At 43.8% G+C, this 17,756-nt stretch overlaps 1 protein-coding gene and 1 long non-coding RNA gene across 3 annotated transcripts; one reads left to right on the top strand and one right to left on the bottom strand.

Moving 5' to 3' along the window:
- Positions 1-238: 238 nt before the first annotated feature.
- PLAT (plasminogen activator, tissue type) lies at positions 239-15,719 on the bottom strand. 2 transcript variants are annotated; one of them, XM_009477905.2, is made up of 14 exons: positions 15,645-15,719; positions 10,072-10,163; positions 9,006-9,045; positions 8,460-8,591; positions 7,924-8,037; positions 7,387-7,561; positions 6,733-6,824; positions 6,298-6,472; positions 5,876-5,961; positions 5,286-5,481; positions 4,662-4,798; positions 4,433-4,573; positions 2,827-2,975; positions 239-1,964 (listed from the first exon to the last, which is right to left on the bottom strand). In XM_009477905.2, the coding sequence occupies exons 2-14, from the start codon at positions 10,150-10,152 to the stop codon at positions 1,806-1,808; spliced, it is 1,677 nt and encodes a 558-aa protein (XP_009476180.1). In that variant the 5' UTR covers positions 10,153-10,163; positions 15,645-15,719; the 3' UTR covers positions 239-1,805. The 2 variants fall into 2 exon arrangements, with proteins under 2 accessions (XP_009476180.1, XP_075580072.1); XM_075723957.1 differs by lacking the exons at positions 9,006-9,045; positions 15,645-15,719 and having other exon boundaries at positions 10,072-10,105.
- A 519-nt stretch (positions 15,720-16,238) lies between these two features.
- LOC142595558 (uncharacterized) lies at positions 16,239-17,324 on the top strand. The gene is made up of 2 exons (XR_012831790.1): positions 16,239-16,366; positions 16,503-17,324. It is a non-coding gene; the product is annotated as an uncharacterized LOC142595558 (long non-coding RNA).
- The last annotated feature ends 432 nt before the right edge of the window (positions 17,325-17,756 follow it).

The raw sequence follows: 17,756 nt of genomic DNA, 5'->3' as shown, positions 1-17,756 counted from the left end.
TTTGAATTGTGGAACAAAAGTTGTGTTCCTGAGGACACTTACCTGTGTTACTCATTGGAACAGTTCTGGGTGTTTTACAGGCTGCAAATATTTGTCAGGCTTGTGAATGCCGGGATAGCGAGGCACGGCAGCACTTGGAAATGGGTTTAGGGGACAAGAATGGAAATTAATTTGCCTTTTTCTCAAGGTTAATACTTAATAAAATACAGTTAACAACAAAAAATCACACCAAAAAACCTGAATTGTGACTCATTTTTAATAAACATCGTGGGTTTTTTTCCCCTTCCGCTGGCTGGAATATGGGACTCGTTGCTGAAGCTAACTGGACTTACGCCACCATTTCTCTGGGGGCATTAGAGAAGATCTCATTGAGGTCAATTTCTAAGCTGGTAGCTAGAAAGACATGGACCACTTGTAAAGTTGTCATTTACAAACCTTACTTGAGGAAGTAATGGGTGTCCTTACCAAATCTCTCTTCTGTACTTACTTACCTAAGTTTCTGTATTTGGCTAGAGGCTGTGCTAGTAGAACATCAGAGAGGCTCCTTAAAACTGTGAGAGTAAACATTTTGAGTTATAATGTTTTGAATTTCCCAAATACAACAGACTAGTTTTCTAGCTACAATGCCTGATTGAAACTAAAGCTAAACTCCTTTTGTAGCCTCAATATAATTTTTTCCTTTTGGAAAACGGTAGTCACACCTGCTTTCTCTTACTTTATAAAACAATTGGATGAGAGAGAACTCTCAAAGAGGCTTAACTCTTAGGACGTGCATAGATACCACTTAGTGTCACATGGTAACTGCAATGCAAGTAAATAATGCTTGATTACCAAGATTCTAGTTCACGCTGACTTGGTTATACCTGTCCTGTCTTCTGTTAAAGGACAAATGCAGCCTTGTGACATCTGACTTGATCTTCACTCGTGGATGTAAATCTAGCAGGCATCTAAAACTATCATTACACTTGTCCTTTGTTCTGTCGTGCTGCGATAAAGAGAGAGCTTTTGCTTCCATATCAGATAATAATGCATAAAAATTTTATAGTCAAAAAGCAATGTGTTGATTCTGTGGTAGATAAGGCTGGGGCTAAGATTTTTACCTATTCCATATTTATTTAAATATTTAGTTCCTACCAGGAGGACAAGCAAGTGGAAGAATAGAATGTCCTAACAAGCATGCCATCCTGGATTTTGCTCAGAGAGTTTAAGCTCCGACTCAGTTAATGAATCGGTTCCCAACTGAAAAAGCAAGTAGTATATTGATATGGAAATAAGCAGCCCATGCCTACAGCTCTGCTCTTCCTATTGGAGTCAAGCTGAAACCATCTTAAATAACCACTGTAAAATGGTATAAGGACAGAACTTAAGCCTGACTGGAATGTCTTCCAAATTTACAGCCAAATAAGGAGGAGGGAATTGAAGTTTTCAGGAAATTAAATCTGTCCCCTTTGCCTTCAGTTCACAGCCTTTCCTAAAACAACACAGCTGCTCATGGCATGCATGACATTCTCTCTTGGTTTATTCTCTTGGGCCAAAATTTATTTTTAATTGTACTCATGTGATTTGATGCAAGGAGAAGGCTTAGGAATGTGGGGGGAAAGGATTATTAGCTTCTGATAACCTATAATAAGGAAAGGAGAGTAATTTCAGAATGTGACCTTCCTACACACTGCAGTTTGTCTTCCTCTTGTACTGAAAGTCATAAGCATCTGGACCAACAGGAAGCCCTGTCAGTATCCTTAAAGCATCCAGAAGGAAGCTGTGAGGGCATAGCCACAAGACTGTGGACAGTTCATTTTTCTTTCTCAGGGTTTCATGTTGTCCTGAATCCAGTCAAGATAACGATTCACGTTTGTATAAACGCCAGGTAAGTCTTTGCGGCCACAGCCTATTCCCCAGCTGATGATTCCAATTAGATACATACGATCATCGTTCATACAGACCAGAGGCCCTCCAGAGTCACCCTATGGAGAAGTAGCAGGTTAGTAACAATCTCCTCTTCTGTTTGTTTGGTTTTGTGTTGGTTTTTCCCCCCGCTGGCTTTAGTGGTACACTAGTGTCTATGGAAATACCCTGTGTGGCACGGACACAAATCAAGAGCTCTTAGTAACAGCACTTTCACGTAAGCCAGTTTTGTGTTCCCGACTCGCTCAATGCTCCTCTCATGGGGACAGACTAACACTAAGGTGTCAAACTTATGCATGATACTCATTTATGAAATGTAGGTGAGACGTTGATAAGAACAAAAAAGAGGAATGAACAAAAAAGAGGAATGCTCTTATTCAAGCTATAAAGATCCAGGGTGTTTTATACTGCTCTGTGTAACAGTAAAGCAAAATTACTGAAGAGTTTTTTTAATGGAAAGGATGTGGATTGACTGCATGCCCTCCTTTTTCCTCATGTTATCATTCTCCACCATCTTTTGGCCTTTATTATTCTTTTCTCTACTTTTCAGTAGAGCAGCACCCCCTTCCTCTTTACAGGACCTCCTGCTGAGTGTTTTGCATGCTTCCATAAGAGAAAATATTAGGAAGTGCTGATGAGGTGGAGTTTCCTTGCTCAGTTTTGTGGCATTTCCTATATTTGGGATTTTCAGTCTGTATTGTTCTGGTTTGCTTGGTTAAGTGTGGCCTGCTGTCCCAGCTATGAGGGGCAAGGGAAGAAAAACGAAAGAGGGGCCAGCAGTTCTGTTGTGTTCAACAAAAGTCTACTAGAACTTCCATGTAGCCAAATGCAGTTTAAACTATTTTCTGAAGCTTTTTGTTTGGTTAGCTCAGACTATCAAGGACAGACCTAAAAAGAAAAAAGGAACAGAATTGGATTTACCTTGCAGGCATCATCAAGGTGCCTTGTGTCTCCTGCACATAACATATTGTCTGTAACTGTACGGTTGTCTAGATGCTGTGTTGTGCACCGACTGGCTGGAAACAGTCTGACATGGCCTTCCTTCAGGTGCTCTGAATAGAATGGAGAAACTGGAAGAAAAATGACAATATAAATATGTATATATGTCTATGTATATACGTGTGTATATAGTTTTTTAAAAATTGCAGTTCAGTTTCTGTAGTCTAGGTGAGAGTAAAAAGAAGTAGCTGGTGGTGGCTAAACTAGTATTTCCTTGCCAAAGGGTCTTTTTTTAACTCTTGGGGGTTCTGCTTTGCTAGTGAGAACAGCTTAAATCTAGTTGAAAGAGAATATTACTTCTTTAGCAAGCTTAAATGCTAAAGAGATTTTTATAGGCTCCAAATTAAAGACTGCTGGTTTCTTGGATGGATAAGTCATCTTTGCACAGTTACATCAATCAAAATTAAGTCACAGGAAGTGCCTATGAAAATCACTAACTGTATGAAACAGGATCCTGATTTTTGTTAGCGCAAGTCTAATACTAAAAAATCAGATGCCTTGTCGTACACAATATTGAGTAACTGGATAGGAATGTACACTTGCGTTATGTTGGAATGGAAGGGATTTTTGTTTGTTTGTTTCGGGTGTTGGTTTTCTTCTCCTGCACGGCTGCAATTGCACAAAGCTGAAAGTTGGTAGGATTGTTGTTTTCCAGCCTAGCTTTGAATTACAGTTGCAGCATCCTTTCCCTCTCAAAGACTTTATCCTGTACTCCCTGTAAGCAATGCTGAGGACTAGCTTTAAAAGCACTTTATGCCACACTTATATGTTAAATCTCCAAGTCTGTTCCAAAAACCCTATGGGTTCAAATCATGATTAGGTCTTGTTATGATGGATGCTTCACGGTCTCAGTCTCAAAGAGTTTACAAGTTAGTGGATAAAAAGAAATTAGGAGAAGTACCAGTAAAATAAGAGCTGGGTTTTTTTGTTTGCTTTAAATGTAGGTCAGCATGTGTGTACTTTCAGACAGGTTTTATTCCTGTTTGTTGTAGCTCACTTTAAAAAACGTTTAACCAGCCTTTTAATATTTATCTGGGATTGTTATTTCTTTAGCTTTTTTTTTTTTTTTGCTAATCACTGCACAGACAATGTACCTTTTAGAATAATGCAACTACCTGCAACTGTATAGTACATTAAATCTTGACAGAAATGGATTTCTGTCAGAATAACAATATCTAAATGTCCTCAGTACAGCAGAAAAGTGGCAGCCCTGATTGCAAATTTTCTGTCCTTCCTACCTTATCCATTGTGCCATTTTTTGTGTTTCTACTGTTGGAGAGTATCAAGGAAGATTCCACTAGCCCCTGCAGCTGACAGAACTCAGATGAATGAAATAACTTAGAGCAAAACTTGTTTTTGTGTATCTCCCACTTATGCATACATTTTGTAGTGCTGAGATAAGCCCATATAATAATTCAGGGGGTCACACATTAAGTGACACTAAAATCTTGAATTCTTTGAGCACAGGGGCCCCAAACTTTGGACATAGTATCTTCTACTTACATGTAGACATGTATCTTCTACTTACATTCTTCATGTCTGCCATAACCAGAGATCTCGCATTCAGTCCAGTCAGGCAGCTGCAATTCTGGTGTTGGGAGGCAGGCAGCACGGACAGTGTCTGTTTCAATAGCACACTCTTCTGCATCCGAGTGCAACTGCAACAGAGCTGAAGAGGGAAAAAAATCCCCACTTCATTAACCATAAACTTGAGCCAACCATGATCTTTCCAGTCACAAGGTCAGAAAAGTTCTTACCAATATCATTGTTGAAATTTTCTGAGTCAAATCTCTGATGCACAGTGTAGTTCTTCACTTGAAACTTTTGTTCATTTTCTTCGGGAGTTGCTCGGGAAGTCCTACCCAGCACAATCTTCAGCTGATTTGTACTAAAGCTGAAGAACAAAAGAGTCTTTCTTCCTTCCCGTGTTAACGGGAGTGGACCGCTCCCTTGAAGATGTGCTGTTGGAGCTTCTGCTTTTCTTATTTTAGCACTATTACTACTTCATTACCCAGGCAGTTTGATCTCAAGTGTCGTATTTGCCTTCCTTTTTGTGCCAATTGCTTACAGCCATCATGGCAAAGCTCCTCTGCCAGCCCCTGGCTGTTCTCAAGTTTCAGATGGCTCGGCATCTGTATTGACAAATTTGTTCTTCAGCTATTTGATACTCTGCTGTGGTACCTTAATGCCATGCTGCTAGTTTGCCCAATAAATGCCTGTCTGTAATGCTCAGCACAATTAACTCTATAATCTTTAGTGTACAATGACTTACTGGGATAAAGAGCTTTTTTTCAAGTCTTTTACCTTTCCACTAAGGCTATACTGGATGCTTCCATTTTCCAGATTTTTTCCCCCCAGACAGTACTGAATCCTCAACTTACCCTTCCTCAAAACAGTGAGCAGCTGACAAAACCCAGCAGGAACTGATCAGAATTCCTCCACAGAGGAAGTGCTCTCCAGGTGCCCGGCGATACTTCACGAAGATGGCAGCTTGCCATGGGTGAGCTGTAATGTCTGCATAGGAGCCACCTTTAATCCTGTACTGGTGTCCTCTGCGCTGCCGTAAGCCACAGGTGGCTGTGGATGACAAACCCAGAAATAGGCTTTTTGTTCAGGCACGCTTGCTTTGAGTTTGGGTTAAGAGCCTGTTAGTCATCTGTGCACGCTGAGGAAGCCTGGCATGAACTGGTTAGTATCTGACTCATTCCTGTTTCCTAGGAAACTTGTCTTCTGATTTGAGAAATACAGTAAGGAAACCCTGCCTTTTCTGTCCTCCATTTCCGCAGTCTTGTCTTCTGGCAGAGGAAAAGGCACTTCTGTGAGAGTGGAGCCACAGAATCTCTTTCTATTCCAAAAAGCTCCCCCGCCCCAGCTCTTATTTTAGTGTAAGAGGCTTAAGTTTAATACAAATTACATGCAGAACAGTAATGCCTCAAAGAAAGAGAAAAATCAGGAGTGCTAGGATCCTTACAGCAAGTAGGCACATTGCAGTACTCCCACGTGAGCTGATTTCCTTTCAGTACATGGCACCAGGGCTTGCTGTCATTGTCAGGATTCCTGCAGCACAGGAAAGAGAAGAGCTGTTTGTATTAGCAGATCTGCAGGGAGTTTGGGAGACCTAAAGGTGTGACTTTGACCCGAGTGTACTCTTTTTGATTTTTCTAGAGATACAGAGGGCCCTAGGTGCACGTGGAATTTGCATTTATGGAGTCTGTTGTCAGAGAAGCATAGACGGGTCAGGTGGAATAAAATGACTGTTGTCATTGAGCTTCATTCCCAGCAGTAATGTATTTCTTGTGCTTTAATAACCCATGCAAAAGACTAGAGCCCTGCCTTGAGAGTACCACAAGGAAGCTTGGTGGGATTTTTAAAATTGTATAATTGACTACGTACCGGCAGAAATTGTGACTACCAAGGCCCAGCTGGTAAGCATCCCTTCTCCAAGCAGTATATAACTTGTTCACAAGGATTCGAGAATTCCACCTCAAACAGGTAGCTCCAGAACTGGTAACACTGTGGCTGCCTCGGTAATCTCTGCCTCTTCCAGATTTGCAGTCGATGTTCCCAACTTCAATAAGAAGGGTACACGTTAACCGATGGATGTGAACCTGTCAGCTGTTCCTAACTGTGATTTCTGTCAAGGCATCTATATATTAGCTATACTTATCTCAGTGTCTCGGTGTCATAAATATTAAAAGCTTAAACATGACTTAATGTGAGAGTCTCAACTTTTCGGGCTACAGAAATAGCACAAGTCCACAGAGAACCCTTATATATGCAGTGAATCCGGGAAGCTTTAAAGTCCATTCCCTGTTCCCCTGCATGTACCTTTTGGACAGGAGGGCACACTGCAGTGTTCCCAGATGTACTTTCCCCCTTTATAGATATAGCACCAAGGTCTGGAATCCTCATCTGGGTTTCTGAAAGAGTTATGATATTATGCATCATTATAAAGCTATTGTTGTTAGTCCCATGTCTGCCATCTAGTTCGGTAACTTAATCATGCTCTGCACTAAAGACGTGGACTGAACCATCAGGTCATTTGGGTTCCTATTTTAATTATAAAATTGTGGAGTACGTGGAGGTGAGAATGAGACAGCCAGTAGCTAGCAGGAGTGGACAGCTTGTTTGTGCTGTTTAGTTCATGTGCAGGAAGCACTGTATTTTTAGACTTTTGAGCAGGATCTGGAGCTGCAGGAAGCTGGCTTACAAAGGGAGTTTTAGGCACTAGAAGGGTCAAGGGCAAGATTATGGGATGAGATGCATTTTGTAGTCTGTTGTAAGCAACCAGTCTAGAGAGACCTGAAGTTCAGATATGTCTACAGAAGTTGCAATTGCCGCTCACGGGCTGCGCTGTATTTGCGCCTGTGCAGAGTGTTCTCTGCTTGGTGTTAGACCGTTGCAAACAGCCGTTCCTTTGCTCCAGGCTCTTAGAATGGGCTGATTCTTGTGGCTCTGACCTGTGTGCCATCAGCCCCTCACCTGCAATAGTTGTGATTGCCCAGTCCCAGCTCAGCGGCATCCTCTCTTTGGCCGTTGTACGTCCGGTCCATCAGGCCATTGCTATTCCAATTTAAACATTCAGTTCCGCTCTCTGTCATGCTCCATGTACCCCTGTATGTTACTCCAGCATCTTTGTAGCACTTGACTTCAGTATCTGAACAAAAGGAAACACAATGTTACTATGAGGACAGCATCCCAAACTCTGCTTCCCCAGTCTCTGTTCTGTTTAAACTGGGCTCCCAGATGTCTTGTCGAGTAAACTGGTGAAAATGCCTTGCCAGGCAGGCTATAAGTATACACAAAGATCTTCAGCTCCAAAATGCAGAGTTTTATTAAGAGAACTGAGAACAACCCAGGTGTCCTTCTTAAAAGTTCTTTGCAGTATTAGCTTTAGAATAAAAAGAGGCAACAACAGAGAGCCTAGTATACAGCAGCAGCTTCTGGGTACCTCGTCCTTCTGCACCGCATGGCTAAGCCCAGTAGCACTGTTCACAGTAATTGAGATGGTATACTCACCTATTTCACACTGCTTCCCGGAGAAACCTTGGTGGCACTGGCAGATGAAGAGCTGCGGGGAATAATATGCCTGTGAACATTGGCCCCCGTTGTAGCATTTATTTCTAGTGCAGGCTGTGGAATAAGCAAAAACCAGGAAATACTGTTAGATATCGCAGAAGTAAGAAGCTGGCAATGTACACCCATCTTTCCTCTCCTGTCAGTCTCCTTGAGCCTGTTATATTTTTCCCTGCCTACCTGTTATCGTCATGTGCTTACAGCCTTCTCGTGTAGCACTTACATTCTTGCTTTGCTCCATTCTCTCCACATACACTATTATGAGCCTTCCTCAGCCTCTTGCTCACTCCCACTTAGTCCTGCCTGAGTCGATACATGTATTAGTATTTTCGTTTCTTTTCTATTCTATTTCAAGCAAATTTTTCTGTGTGATAACTCCTTCCCTGACAGTGGAGTTCTTCTTCAGGATGATTAGATGGACAATCTCTCATCCCCCACCACTTTCTCTTTTACTTTCTCTTTTTCCTCTTCATACTCACCTCTGACAGGCACAGTGTGGCAGCGACTCCGACCACTGTCACACCTACAGTATTCTATTCGGCTCCCTGAGAGCCTCAGCCAGGTCCCCCTGTGCTGGTAAATTTCTCCAGATGAATTATCTCTGCAAATGGCTGTAATTGGAGAAAGGAAATCCTCTTTTAGACATTCAGGGAAAAGACCTTGCTGAGCAAAAGAACTCCCTTCTCTTTCCAGGAGAAAAGTATCCATGATGGGAGCACCTGTCTAACGGGCTGCCCTTTTGCCTTCTCGGACCACAATTGTCCCATCTCTCTCACTGCTGTGTTGGTGGATGTACCGTTCCACTACTGACCGGCCTCTTTTTCTTTGAAGAAGAGCAGAAGGAGGGGAAAACTTTATTCTTTGAGTTGTGGATGGTATTAATGGTCTGGCATTTTGCCTTCTGAATCTCTCATCCAGATAACCGTGACAAACAGCTTTCAGGCTCTGTTCCCTCAGCATCGTCTGCTTTCCCCTCCTGCGTTCATAAAGCTCCAGGTAACACAGTTGTAGTTTGCCTGGCTTACCTCTAGATCTCGCTCCCCGTTTGAAACGCATGCGTAAGCCCTGCAAGCAAAGAAGGTTAATTCTGTGAGTAACCGCTCTCTTAAGAAAACCGAGAGAACAAGTGCCTCCAAAGAGCCAGTCCTCTTCTTGAGGTCTTGTAAATCAGGGGAGCTCTGAGCAACTGTCTGCCCTCCTTGTCAGACACTACAGTGAAAAGTGCCTTTAGTACCTCAGCACGGGTACCGAGAATGGTAAGTCATTGAGTTGCCACAGATTACCAGGTGATTGCTTGTCATCTGAGTGACGTGAACTTGGGATGTGCTGTACTTGCATCGTGTGTGAAGTGCTTTTGGGGCATTGCGAGTGCTAACTAAAGCTTGTCGGCTTTCTGCTATGTGAAGGAGGTTCAAGCAAATAATTTCCAAAGAAGTAAATGTGAACAAGCAGTTATTTTTGCTCATTGACATGCAGTTTCCCCATAAGCCTTTGTAGTTTGATTACCTTTGAGAGATATGTGTCATGCAGCCAATTAAATAAAGACGTTAGATAGAGGTTTAAGGAAAAAAACAATTTAGAAAGCTTCTTTGATCAGGCCACAAGAGAAAGAACAACATAAAAAGAAAGAGGAAGGCTGGGATAGCAATTTTTTGAGAAAGATACTAGAGATTTTAGAATTGTACAGGGTTTACTCAAGCTGTGCAATGTGAGGCTTAAAGTGAGGGCACACAGGAATCATCGATGTCCAGTTCTAAGTGAGAGTGATGGTGAAGGCAATGACAATAGAAGGAAAATTAAAGGGTGATCACAATAGAACTCTTACTAGCAGTGAAAGGTGACAGTGAACAGATACACTGAGAAGATCTGGAGAAGACTTCCTTACTGAAAGGAAAACCAGCCAGGATAACACATTACTGGAAATCCCAGCTTACAGGTAGACTGCTTTGTAAGGTTTTCCTTCCTCTGATTTCTAGTGATATAACCAGATTCTCCTTCTGTCTGATGCAGACAGCTGGAGTTGATGGTAAGGAAGTGCTGCTGAAAACACAGGAGGATGGCAAGAGCGTTACTTAATGCGTTGGTTCTTACCTGGCATTGAGCAGTCATGATTGCTCCCACCAGCAGGAGGAGACATGGGAGTTTCCCTTCCATTCTGAGTGTTTTCCACATCACCTTCAAATCTCAAGTTACCATAGAGACAAATGAAAAAGTAAGATGTTGAACAAAGGCATTTTACAATGTGAATGGAGTTCAAGGTCATAAGTTTAAATAAATGTTTTAAATTATGAAAATTATTTTTACATTAAAACACACTTTCTACTCTGCAGTCCTCAGCCATTTGGTCTGGCTGTCCTGGTGTCCCTGGACAGGGGAAACTGCCAGGCTGGACCCAGATGTGCTTTTACTTGATAAACTTAGAAACCTGACAAGGTGAAGCACACCTTCTGGTCTGGAGGAAACTCAGAGAGTGTTTCCTGGGGAATAACACTGGTAGAAGTAAATTCCAAGTCCTTTTTCCCAAGGCTGCCGGAAGCCAACAGTATCATTTGCATTATTAGAGAGACGGACTTGTCTAATGAAGGAGTGCAATGCTGATTGGAAAGTGTTAATTGAGATTCAGGTCACTGAGGCCTACCTAAGAGATCTCTTGCAGGGGCACAAAAATCTGCTGAAGTGTCAGTCTGTGATAATAGTGGTTTAAAAGGATTTGTATTTTCTACACAGAGTGCTTCTTTGTGTGAGAGTGAGGGCTTGTGTGGAGGACTTGTCAGCAAGGAGACTTTGGTTGATGATAGGTGGGGACAGCACTGCTATGTCTTTGATTTTCAATATTTCTACAGCTTCTCCCCAGCTGAGCTTTTAGTTTCTACTACTGTCATACGCTTTTGCTAAAAAGGGGGAGTACGGCAATTGGCTGGCAGGATAGCTTTTGGTCTGGTGTTCTCATTTATTCGTTGCAGCATTTCTTTCCTTGTGTCACTTCCATGCAGTCACAACTGCATCTTTTTTCCTCTAATCCCTTCAGCAGCTTTACGCTTCAGACAAAGCCCTCTTTCATCCCACATAAAGAGTTTCTGCTTCCTCCAGACTGATTCACACAGTCCATCTCCTACAGCAGTACTCTTGGGAGAGAACCTCCAGTGATCTCCTATGGGAGATCACTGGCTGGTATGGTGTGGCTGGGGTTAAGGATGAATCTGGATTTCTGCCTCCATTCATCTCATTTGCTTTGAAAATCAACTTCTCTTGTCACTCATCAGAGGTTAATTTCCTACCTGGTGAAATGGCTGCTCTGACCTGGCCACAGATAGCTACAGGACGGACGTTTGGGTACTGTCATCCATCTGTATTTCTTCCTACTGTAGCAGAATTTATTTCTGTCTGACCTTGAGCAGGCAAGTTTCTTGGCGGAAGTGTGAATTTAGATTTCTGTAGCCACTGACTGCAGTGAGATATGCTACCATCTTGTGCCCTGGTTTCCCCTCCCCCAGTTTCTTTCCTGACAAAGGAGAAAAAAATTATTTCTTTCACTGAAGCCAAGCACCTTGTGTAAGCACTGACTGGTTTAGGGCAGCTGCTGGGCAGAGAGAAAATTCTGAGCAGTGGGGGGCATGCTCCTAACGCAGCATAGTCTTGAGCATATACAAAATTTTACCGCTGAAATTAAGCAACATGGGTTTTTTCCCTTGCTGTGCTAAACGCCATTTCTAATCTCACCCTCGTAGCAGAAAAATATGCTGGGTGTGACAGACGAAGGCAGCGTAGGGCTCTCTGAGGTGGTCTGCTGCCTATGAAGGCAATGTGCTTTGTTGTGGGCTTCCAGCTCTTCTGTTAATCTCTGTAGGAAAAATCCCCGGGAAAATGTATTTTGCCCATTCTTTTATCTTAGTGACCTTGTAGTAACTGTAAAAGATCAGGCAAATGTATGTATGTAAAAGAACTCCAGTAAAGCCTGACCCTTGGCAGCATGAGTGTGGTAGCTAGCGGCTTTAAATGAGGATTTCTTGGTACACCAACAGGGCTCTCGGCTTGGGGGAGGGGGGCTGTTGTTCATGGCAAAACTTAAATTAGCAAGATGCATACAAATGGTTATACAGTGTCCGAAGTTTAGAAACTTAGTGCCTGTGGGACTTTTTGGAACCATGGCTTTAAATAGCAAGGTCTGATACATCTATTAAAAGCTGGGAAGGTATTATCGATTTTCACAGTTGAGTAATAACTTTTAATGACTGGAGTTGTCATTATTATGGAATCTGAACTCTTACAATAAGACAAATAACTTTATCACAGGTTTCCTGACTTGAATCCATAATTTTCTTCCTAAAAGTAATAGTTACTCCTGCATGCAGTAATAGTAGCTCTTTTTTACAACTGAACGAGACCTAAGTAATCACCACTGTGAACAGATTTAGCTTGATCCTCTGGACTGACCAAGACCGCTACAGCAGTCAGTCTGGATGGCCGAGATGATGAATCACGGGAGTATGATGTAAATGGGAGCTCTCCCTGCTTTGAATGAGTCCAGCATCAGAGGTCCATTTTCTCTCTTCCTTTAAAAATGTAATGCCTCCTATACAAACCAAGAGCTGGGAGTGAGGCAGAGTAGCAGGCGAGAAGATCTAATTTCATTCCCAATCTCTAGGATTGCTCTGCAGTTCCAAATCTTTGAAATAATATTCAGGTGCTGTCTCCCACACTATCAGCTTTTTATCATCTGCATTATATGATCCCTGAGCAAGTAGAAAGATAACCCAATTATTTGAGAAAACTGCCACTTCCAGAAATTAGGAGCTCAGATTCTGTTTATATAAAGCCAGAGAAGGCAGCTGGATAATAGCTGGTGAAATTGGAGTATGACAGATGAATGAGTCATAAATTGGGATTCAAGACTAAAAAAGGGAGAGAGCTTGTGGGTTTTGGGTTTTTTTTGTTTTTTTTTTTTTTAAAAGACTTGTTCAAAGAAAAAGCAAAAGGCACAAATATTGCAGTCTCTGAAGCAGAACTGCGAGTACAGCAGGATAGTTTAGGCTGTGGTTTCTCATCATTAGACTGCACAAAAACAAGACTTAAGTTGCAAGCCAGACTGAGAAGAGTCACAGGAACAGCTTCTGAGAACCTTAGTTACTCCAAGTCTAGTCTTTAGGTCACATCTTGATGATGAGATCCTTGTAATTCAGAGCATCTCTCAAGGACTTGTACTAGTATGCAGATTTTGTACTATACTTTTTATATACTTTCAAGCCCTCTCTCACCTCTTAGGAAGCATTTTGCATTATATAGCAAACTTTTTAAAAGCTATAAGGGTGATTTCCAAATAGGTGTTGACTTCAATTGAATCTGAACTTAATCAGGAGTGTTCCCAAAGCTGAAGCGGACGGTCTGAACTGCTACGCAGAGTCCTCTGGTTGCTGCCGTAACCCTGTGCTACACTGTCCTCACTCCCTGCAGCTGTAGCTCGTTACTGGAGCTATGCAGGCTTGTGTTCCGAATCCCACAGTGGCAAGGCTTTAACTTGCTAATTGGTAGTGCCACTGGTCATCTTTTTTGCTATCTGTGGAGAAAGCTTGAAGTTCTTACTGACAACTTTAAGAAATTAGATTCTGCTGGCTAAGACCTTGTTAAGGAAAGGTTAATTCAGTGAAACTACTTATCTGACTCGAACTGCTTTGTTAGAATTTCTCTCTGGGAAGCACCGTAAAGAACTGTTGAGTCCTTATTTCTGAGGTACCTGCTAAGATGCCCCAAAAACAAGGCAACACTGGTGAAATATGATTTTTTTTTTTTTGTGGGAGGCCAGTGTGGCAAAGCTGGCCTAACTAGTATCTTGGATGAAGTCCTAGCTGCCTGAAACTAACATGAATCTACACCTAGTTTTCAGGGGGGAGGGGGAAACATCTTTTTAATTTAAAAAAAAAAAAAAAAAAAAAAGGGCATTTCGGTCTTGGAGACTGACATGAACAGAGGAGTCCCGACTTAAAAAGCACCTGCATGGTTTAATCAAGTTTATGGTTATAATCAAGTCTGTCCCATACAGTCCGCTATACAAGCAGATTCTAGGCTTACACAGCACATGCTTATACTGCAGAATGTGGCAGATGGTCTCCCTAAAGTTGTCTTGCCAATGCCACATCCTTTCTTCCACTTATTTGTGCTGCCCCTGTTCAGGCTAGCTTATCTTAAAATGCTGCAGCCCTTCCCCCTCCTATCCCCCTCTCCATGGGGGGACGCTCATCCATCCATGGGTGGCTGCTGTCCCATTATGCATGGAAAACTGGTAACAGATGTTGCCAGATGTTTATTTCCAGTTTCAGGAAAGGTACAACTTAGGCCAGGCAACTGGAATGTTCTGAACGATAAGCCCTATCAAACTGAAACCATATGGCTGTTTGAAAAATACCATGTTTACAAGACTACAAGCAGAAACCTGCAAACAATGTGCTTTCTGGTAGGGCTCTCCTAAACAGTTTGTGCCTTCTGCTCTCACCCTTTGTTCTCTCTCTGATCAAAAAGACTCCAGCAATAAGCCAGAGGCCTAGATGTGGCGTTCTGACATTTTGATTCTACACTTTCAGGTACATTAGGCCATAAAGATATAGGATACCCTAAACTTATCTCTCTCTTTGCTGAAGCAGCAGCAGCAGGAATACTTTAAATCCCACATATTGATTTATCATTAATAACAGCCTTTCTAAGCAGTAGGAGTGTGAGTATTGTCTTACCAATGTGGAATAAGACCTAAAAAAGGGATGTATCTTCTCAAGGTCAAACAAAAAGTCATTAATAGAAATTAAAAGTAGCTCTCCCCGCCATATGCCTCCCAGTAACCTAGTATGTCCATTCCAGAATACTTTCTGAATCTATAGCACTGATAGCTTTCTTGCTGATGAACAGCCATCTTGAGCTACTTCAAGCAAAAGACGGCAGATCCTTGCTGCCTTTTCCTGCCTTATGGAGAAAGTGCTTCTGCATCCCTTTTCCAAACTGAGCAGGTGAGTCTCAGACTCATACTAGTTCTCTTTAAAATGTAACAGTGGACAGACCTCTGCTTTTGGGGAAAATAATTAAAAAACCAAACCAAAACAAAAAAGGAAGATTCTGTGGTCTTCAAAGGCATCGGAGGAAACGGATATTTCAAACTCTGGCTTCGTTTTGGGAATCGTTCCTAACATTTCCTGTGGTTTTGGCCGCATTTGAAAAGAAGCGTGTTTGGGGAGAACTGAAGACCCGCCCTCCGCCTCCTTGTCCCTCCATTATCCCGGTTGGGAGCCTGGCTGAAAGGCGCAGCCGGATCTCCCGGGAGGTACCCCTGCGCAGCCACCTCTGCGGCTCCCTCCTCACCATCAAGATACTTGTCCGTAACTCCTCCTTTAAATGCTTTTGCTAATGCTCTTTGTGCGGGGGACTCCTCCCTGCTAGCTGCTCAGAGCCCGAGGCTCTCAGCCCTTTCTCTGGAATAGCTGAAGCTTTCTTGAAACAACGGAAAGCTAGCAGCTTCACCCGGCGTTATCCCTTCAGCAGCTGCAAGGCAATAGCTCAGCTAACTGCCGTGGTGCTTCAGCGGGATTTATTAAATACTATTATTTAATAGCATTTAATGGCAATGGCATCGATGTTGAAAAGGGGCAATGCACTTTCTGAAGCAGGTGCAGAGCAGTACCTACCTTTTTGCTTCTTCTCTTCTGCAGTCTGCTGGCGCTTTCCCCTCTAGAGCCGCCCGGCTCGGTGTTCCCTGCGGCTCGGCTCTGCTCTCCCCGCACAGCTCCTGCCCTACTTAAAGCCCCACCGGAGGGGTGGAGACTGGAGAGGGCAGCGGGGCGGGCTGCCCCCGCCCCGAGCATCGCCGCGGCCGCGGACGGGGCGCCCGGTGTCGAGTGCCGGGGAGGGAGGGGAGGGGGTCTGTGGGGAAGGGGAGGGGTCTGTGGGGGAGGGGGAGAGGGGTTCTGTGCGGGACGGGGAGGGGAGGGGAGGGGTCTGTGCGGGACAGGGAGGAGAGGTCTGTGCGGGACAGGGAGGGGAGGGGAGGGGTCTGTGCAGGACAGGGAGAGGGGGTCTGTGCGGGACAGGAGGAGAGGGGGTCTGTGCGGGACAGGGAGGGGAGGGGGTCTGTGCGGGACAGGGAGGGGAGGGGTCTGTGCGGGACAGGGAGGGGAGGGGGTCTGTGCGGGACAGGGAGAGGGGGTCTGTGCGGGACAGGGAGGGGAGGGGGTCTGTGTGGGACAGGGAGAGGGGGTCTGTGCGGGACGGGAGGTGACCTTGCTCTCAAGTGAGTGGGGCCATGCTGGATTTTACAGCCAGTTTGTTCTCTCTTCCAGTCAGAGCAGATTCAGTCTTCAAAACAATTTTTCCCTATTGAACACCTTAAGCTTCAGTGACAGTGAGAATAGTACGTATCCCTCATGATAAACTGTCCCGTCATGCTTCTAGGAATGTGAATGCGCAGGTGTATTATTTCTAACGTGACCAGAGGTCTGCAGTCTGCACACCTAGTCCTAGCACTGAGAAACTCCTCTTTCAAGCAGGAGCGTAGTGTGCTGTGGTCGGAATGGCATCCATTGAGAATCTTGGGCAGAGGGACCCCGACCTGTGTGTGGACCAAAGCATGCCACGAACAGTGCCACTGGGAGAAGAAATGGTCAGAGGAGGTCTCAAGTTAAGTGGGGACAATGAACAGAACTTCTAAGGATCCTTAGATAGAAATAAGGAATAGTATCTTGAGGACCAAAGAGTTAAATGCTCATTGATACTGTCCCTCCTAGAAAACAAAGATCTACTCACCAGGGTGCGGTCATGACTTACTGCGTTATCAAAGTGTGGCAAACAAATCTGAACAGTTTTAGAGCTGAACTTAGGGCTGGGTTATGAAAACTGTCAGTGATGCAGTTGTTAGAGTAATGGATGTGTCCTAACCTTTAGGAACTCATTCGCTAGAAATCATGTTCCTGATACAATTTAGCGTAAGCACAGACATAAATAGTGTGTGAGACCTCCATCTTCAGGAAGCAGCTGCATAGAGTCCTTGGTTGGGAAGCATGGCAATGGCTATTTTGCATACTGGCAAAGATGAAACACTGGTTAATCTGAATGTTTAGCTCTTCTCTGTATGGAAATCTATGTCCAGATTATCACATGTGTTTCTCTGAGAGTCACAGTGCTGGTGGTAACATTACTGCCATAAATCTGACTGAAGGGCAGCTGCGTTTGGCTGTTTCCAGAAGGGACTCCCAGTTGTTGAGAAAAAGATGGTTGGACACTGCTGAGTGAGCAGGGGCTAATTTATATTATTTTTAAAGATAACAGCTACTTGCTACTGGACTTCTAGAGTAAAGATGCTAACAAAGTAATGGCCGTGGGGGAAGATTTCAGAAGTTATTATTTCCTGGCTTTTCACAGCTTACGGATGACTACAGCTGTATAGAGCGTGGGGTGGGTGCCATTTGCAGCGCTTAACATATTTTAGGGAAGCCAGCAGTAAGTGTCTTCTCTCTCAAGCACCATCTACTGGCTTACCTCGCAGCTGATCCTGTCTCAGGATAGAGTTTCGGCAGGACTGTTTAATTTTAGCAATGAAGTGTGTCATCATGGCATCCTACAGCAGTCCCGCATCGCCCTAACGGGGCACCTCCGTGCCTGGCGGCCTTTGCCGGTTCAGCGGCCGGGACGGCCGTGCTGCGGGTCTGGCTGCGCACCTGCCGCCTCGTGCCGCCGGCGTGTCTTTGCAGTGCTTCGCTGGGGTGGTGGGGTAGGGAACTGGGATAAATGGCACACGTCAGTGC

The sequence above is a fragment of the Pelecanus crispus genome, chromosome 21 (genome assembly GCF_030463565.1).
Source record: "Pelecanus crispus isolate bPelCri1 chromosome 21, bPelCri1.pri, whole genome shotgun sequence".
NCBI classification, from domain to species: domain Eukaryota; kingdom Metazoa; phylum Chordata; class Aves; order Pelecaniformes; family Pelecanidae; genus Pelecanus; species Pelecanus crispus.
Note: the sequence above shows the minus strand (reverse complement) of the source record. Positions and strands in the feature narration are given on the sequence as shown.

Excerpts from the sequence above, each read along its gene's own strand:
- PLAT (XM_009477905.2), bottom strand. The coding sequence starts at position 10,152 with ATGTGGAAAACACTCAGAATGGAAGGGAAACTCCCATGTCTCCTCCTG. Across the intron at positions 8,592-9,005 it reads ACGGGGAGCGAGATCTAGAG|CCATTTGCAGAGATAATTCA; the intron begins GTAAGCCAGGCA and ends CTCCAATTACAG. Across the intron at positions 6,825-7,386 it reads GGCAATCACAACTATTGCAG|AAACCCAGATGAGGATTCCA; the intron begins GTGAGGGGCTGA and ends TAACTCTTTCAG.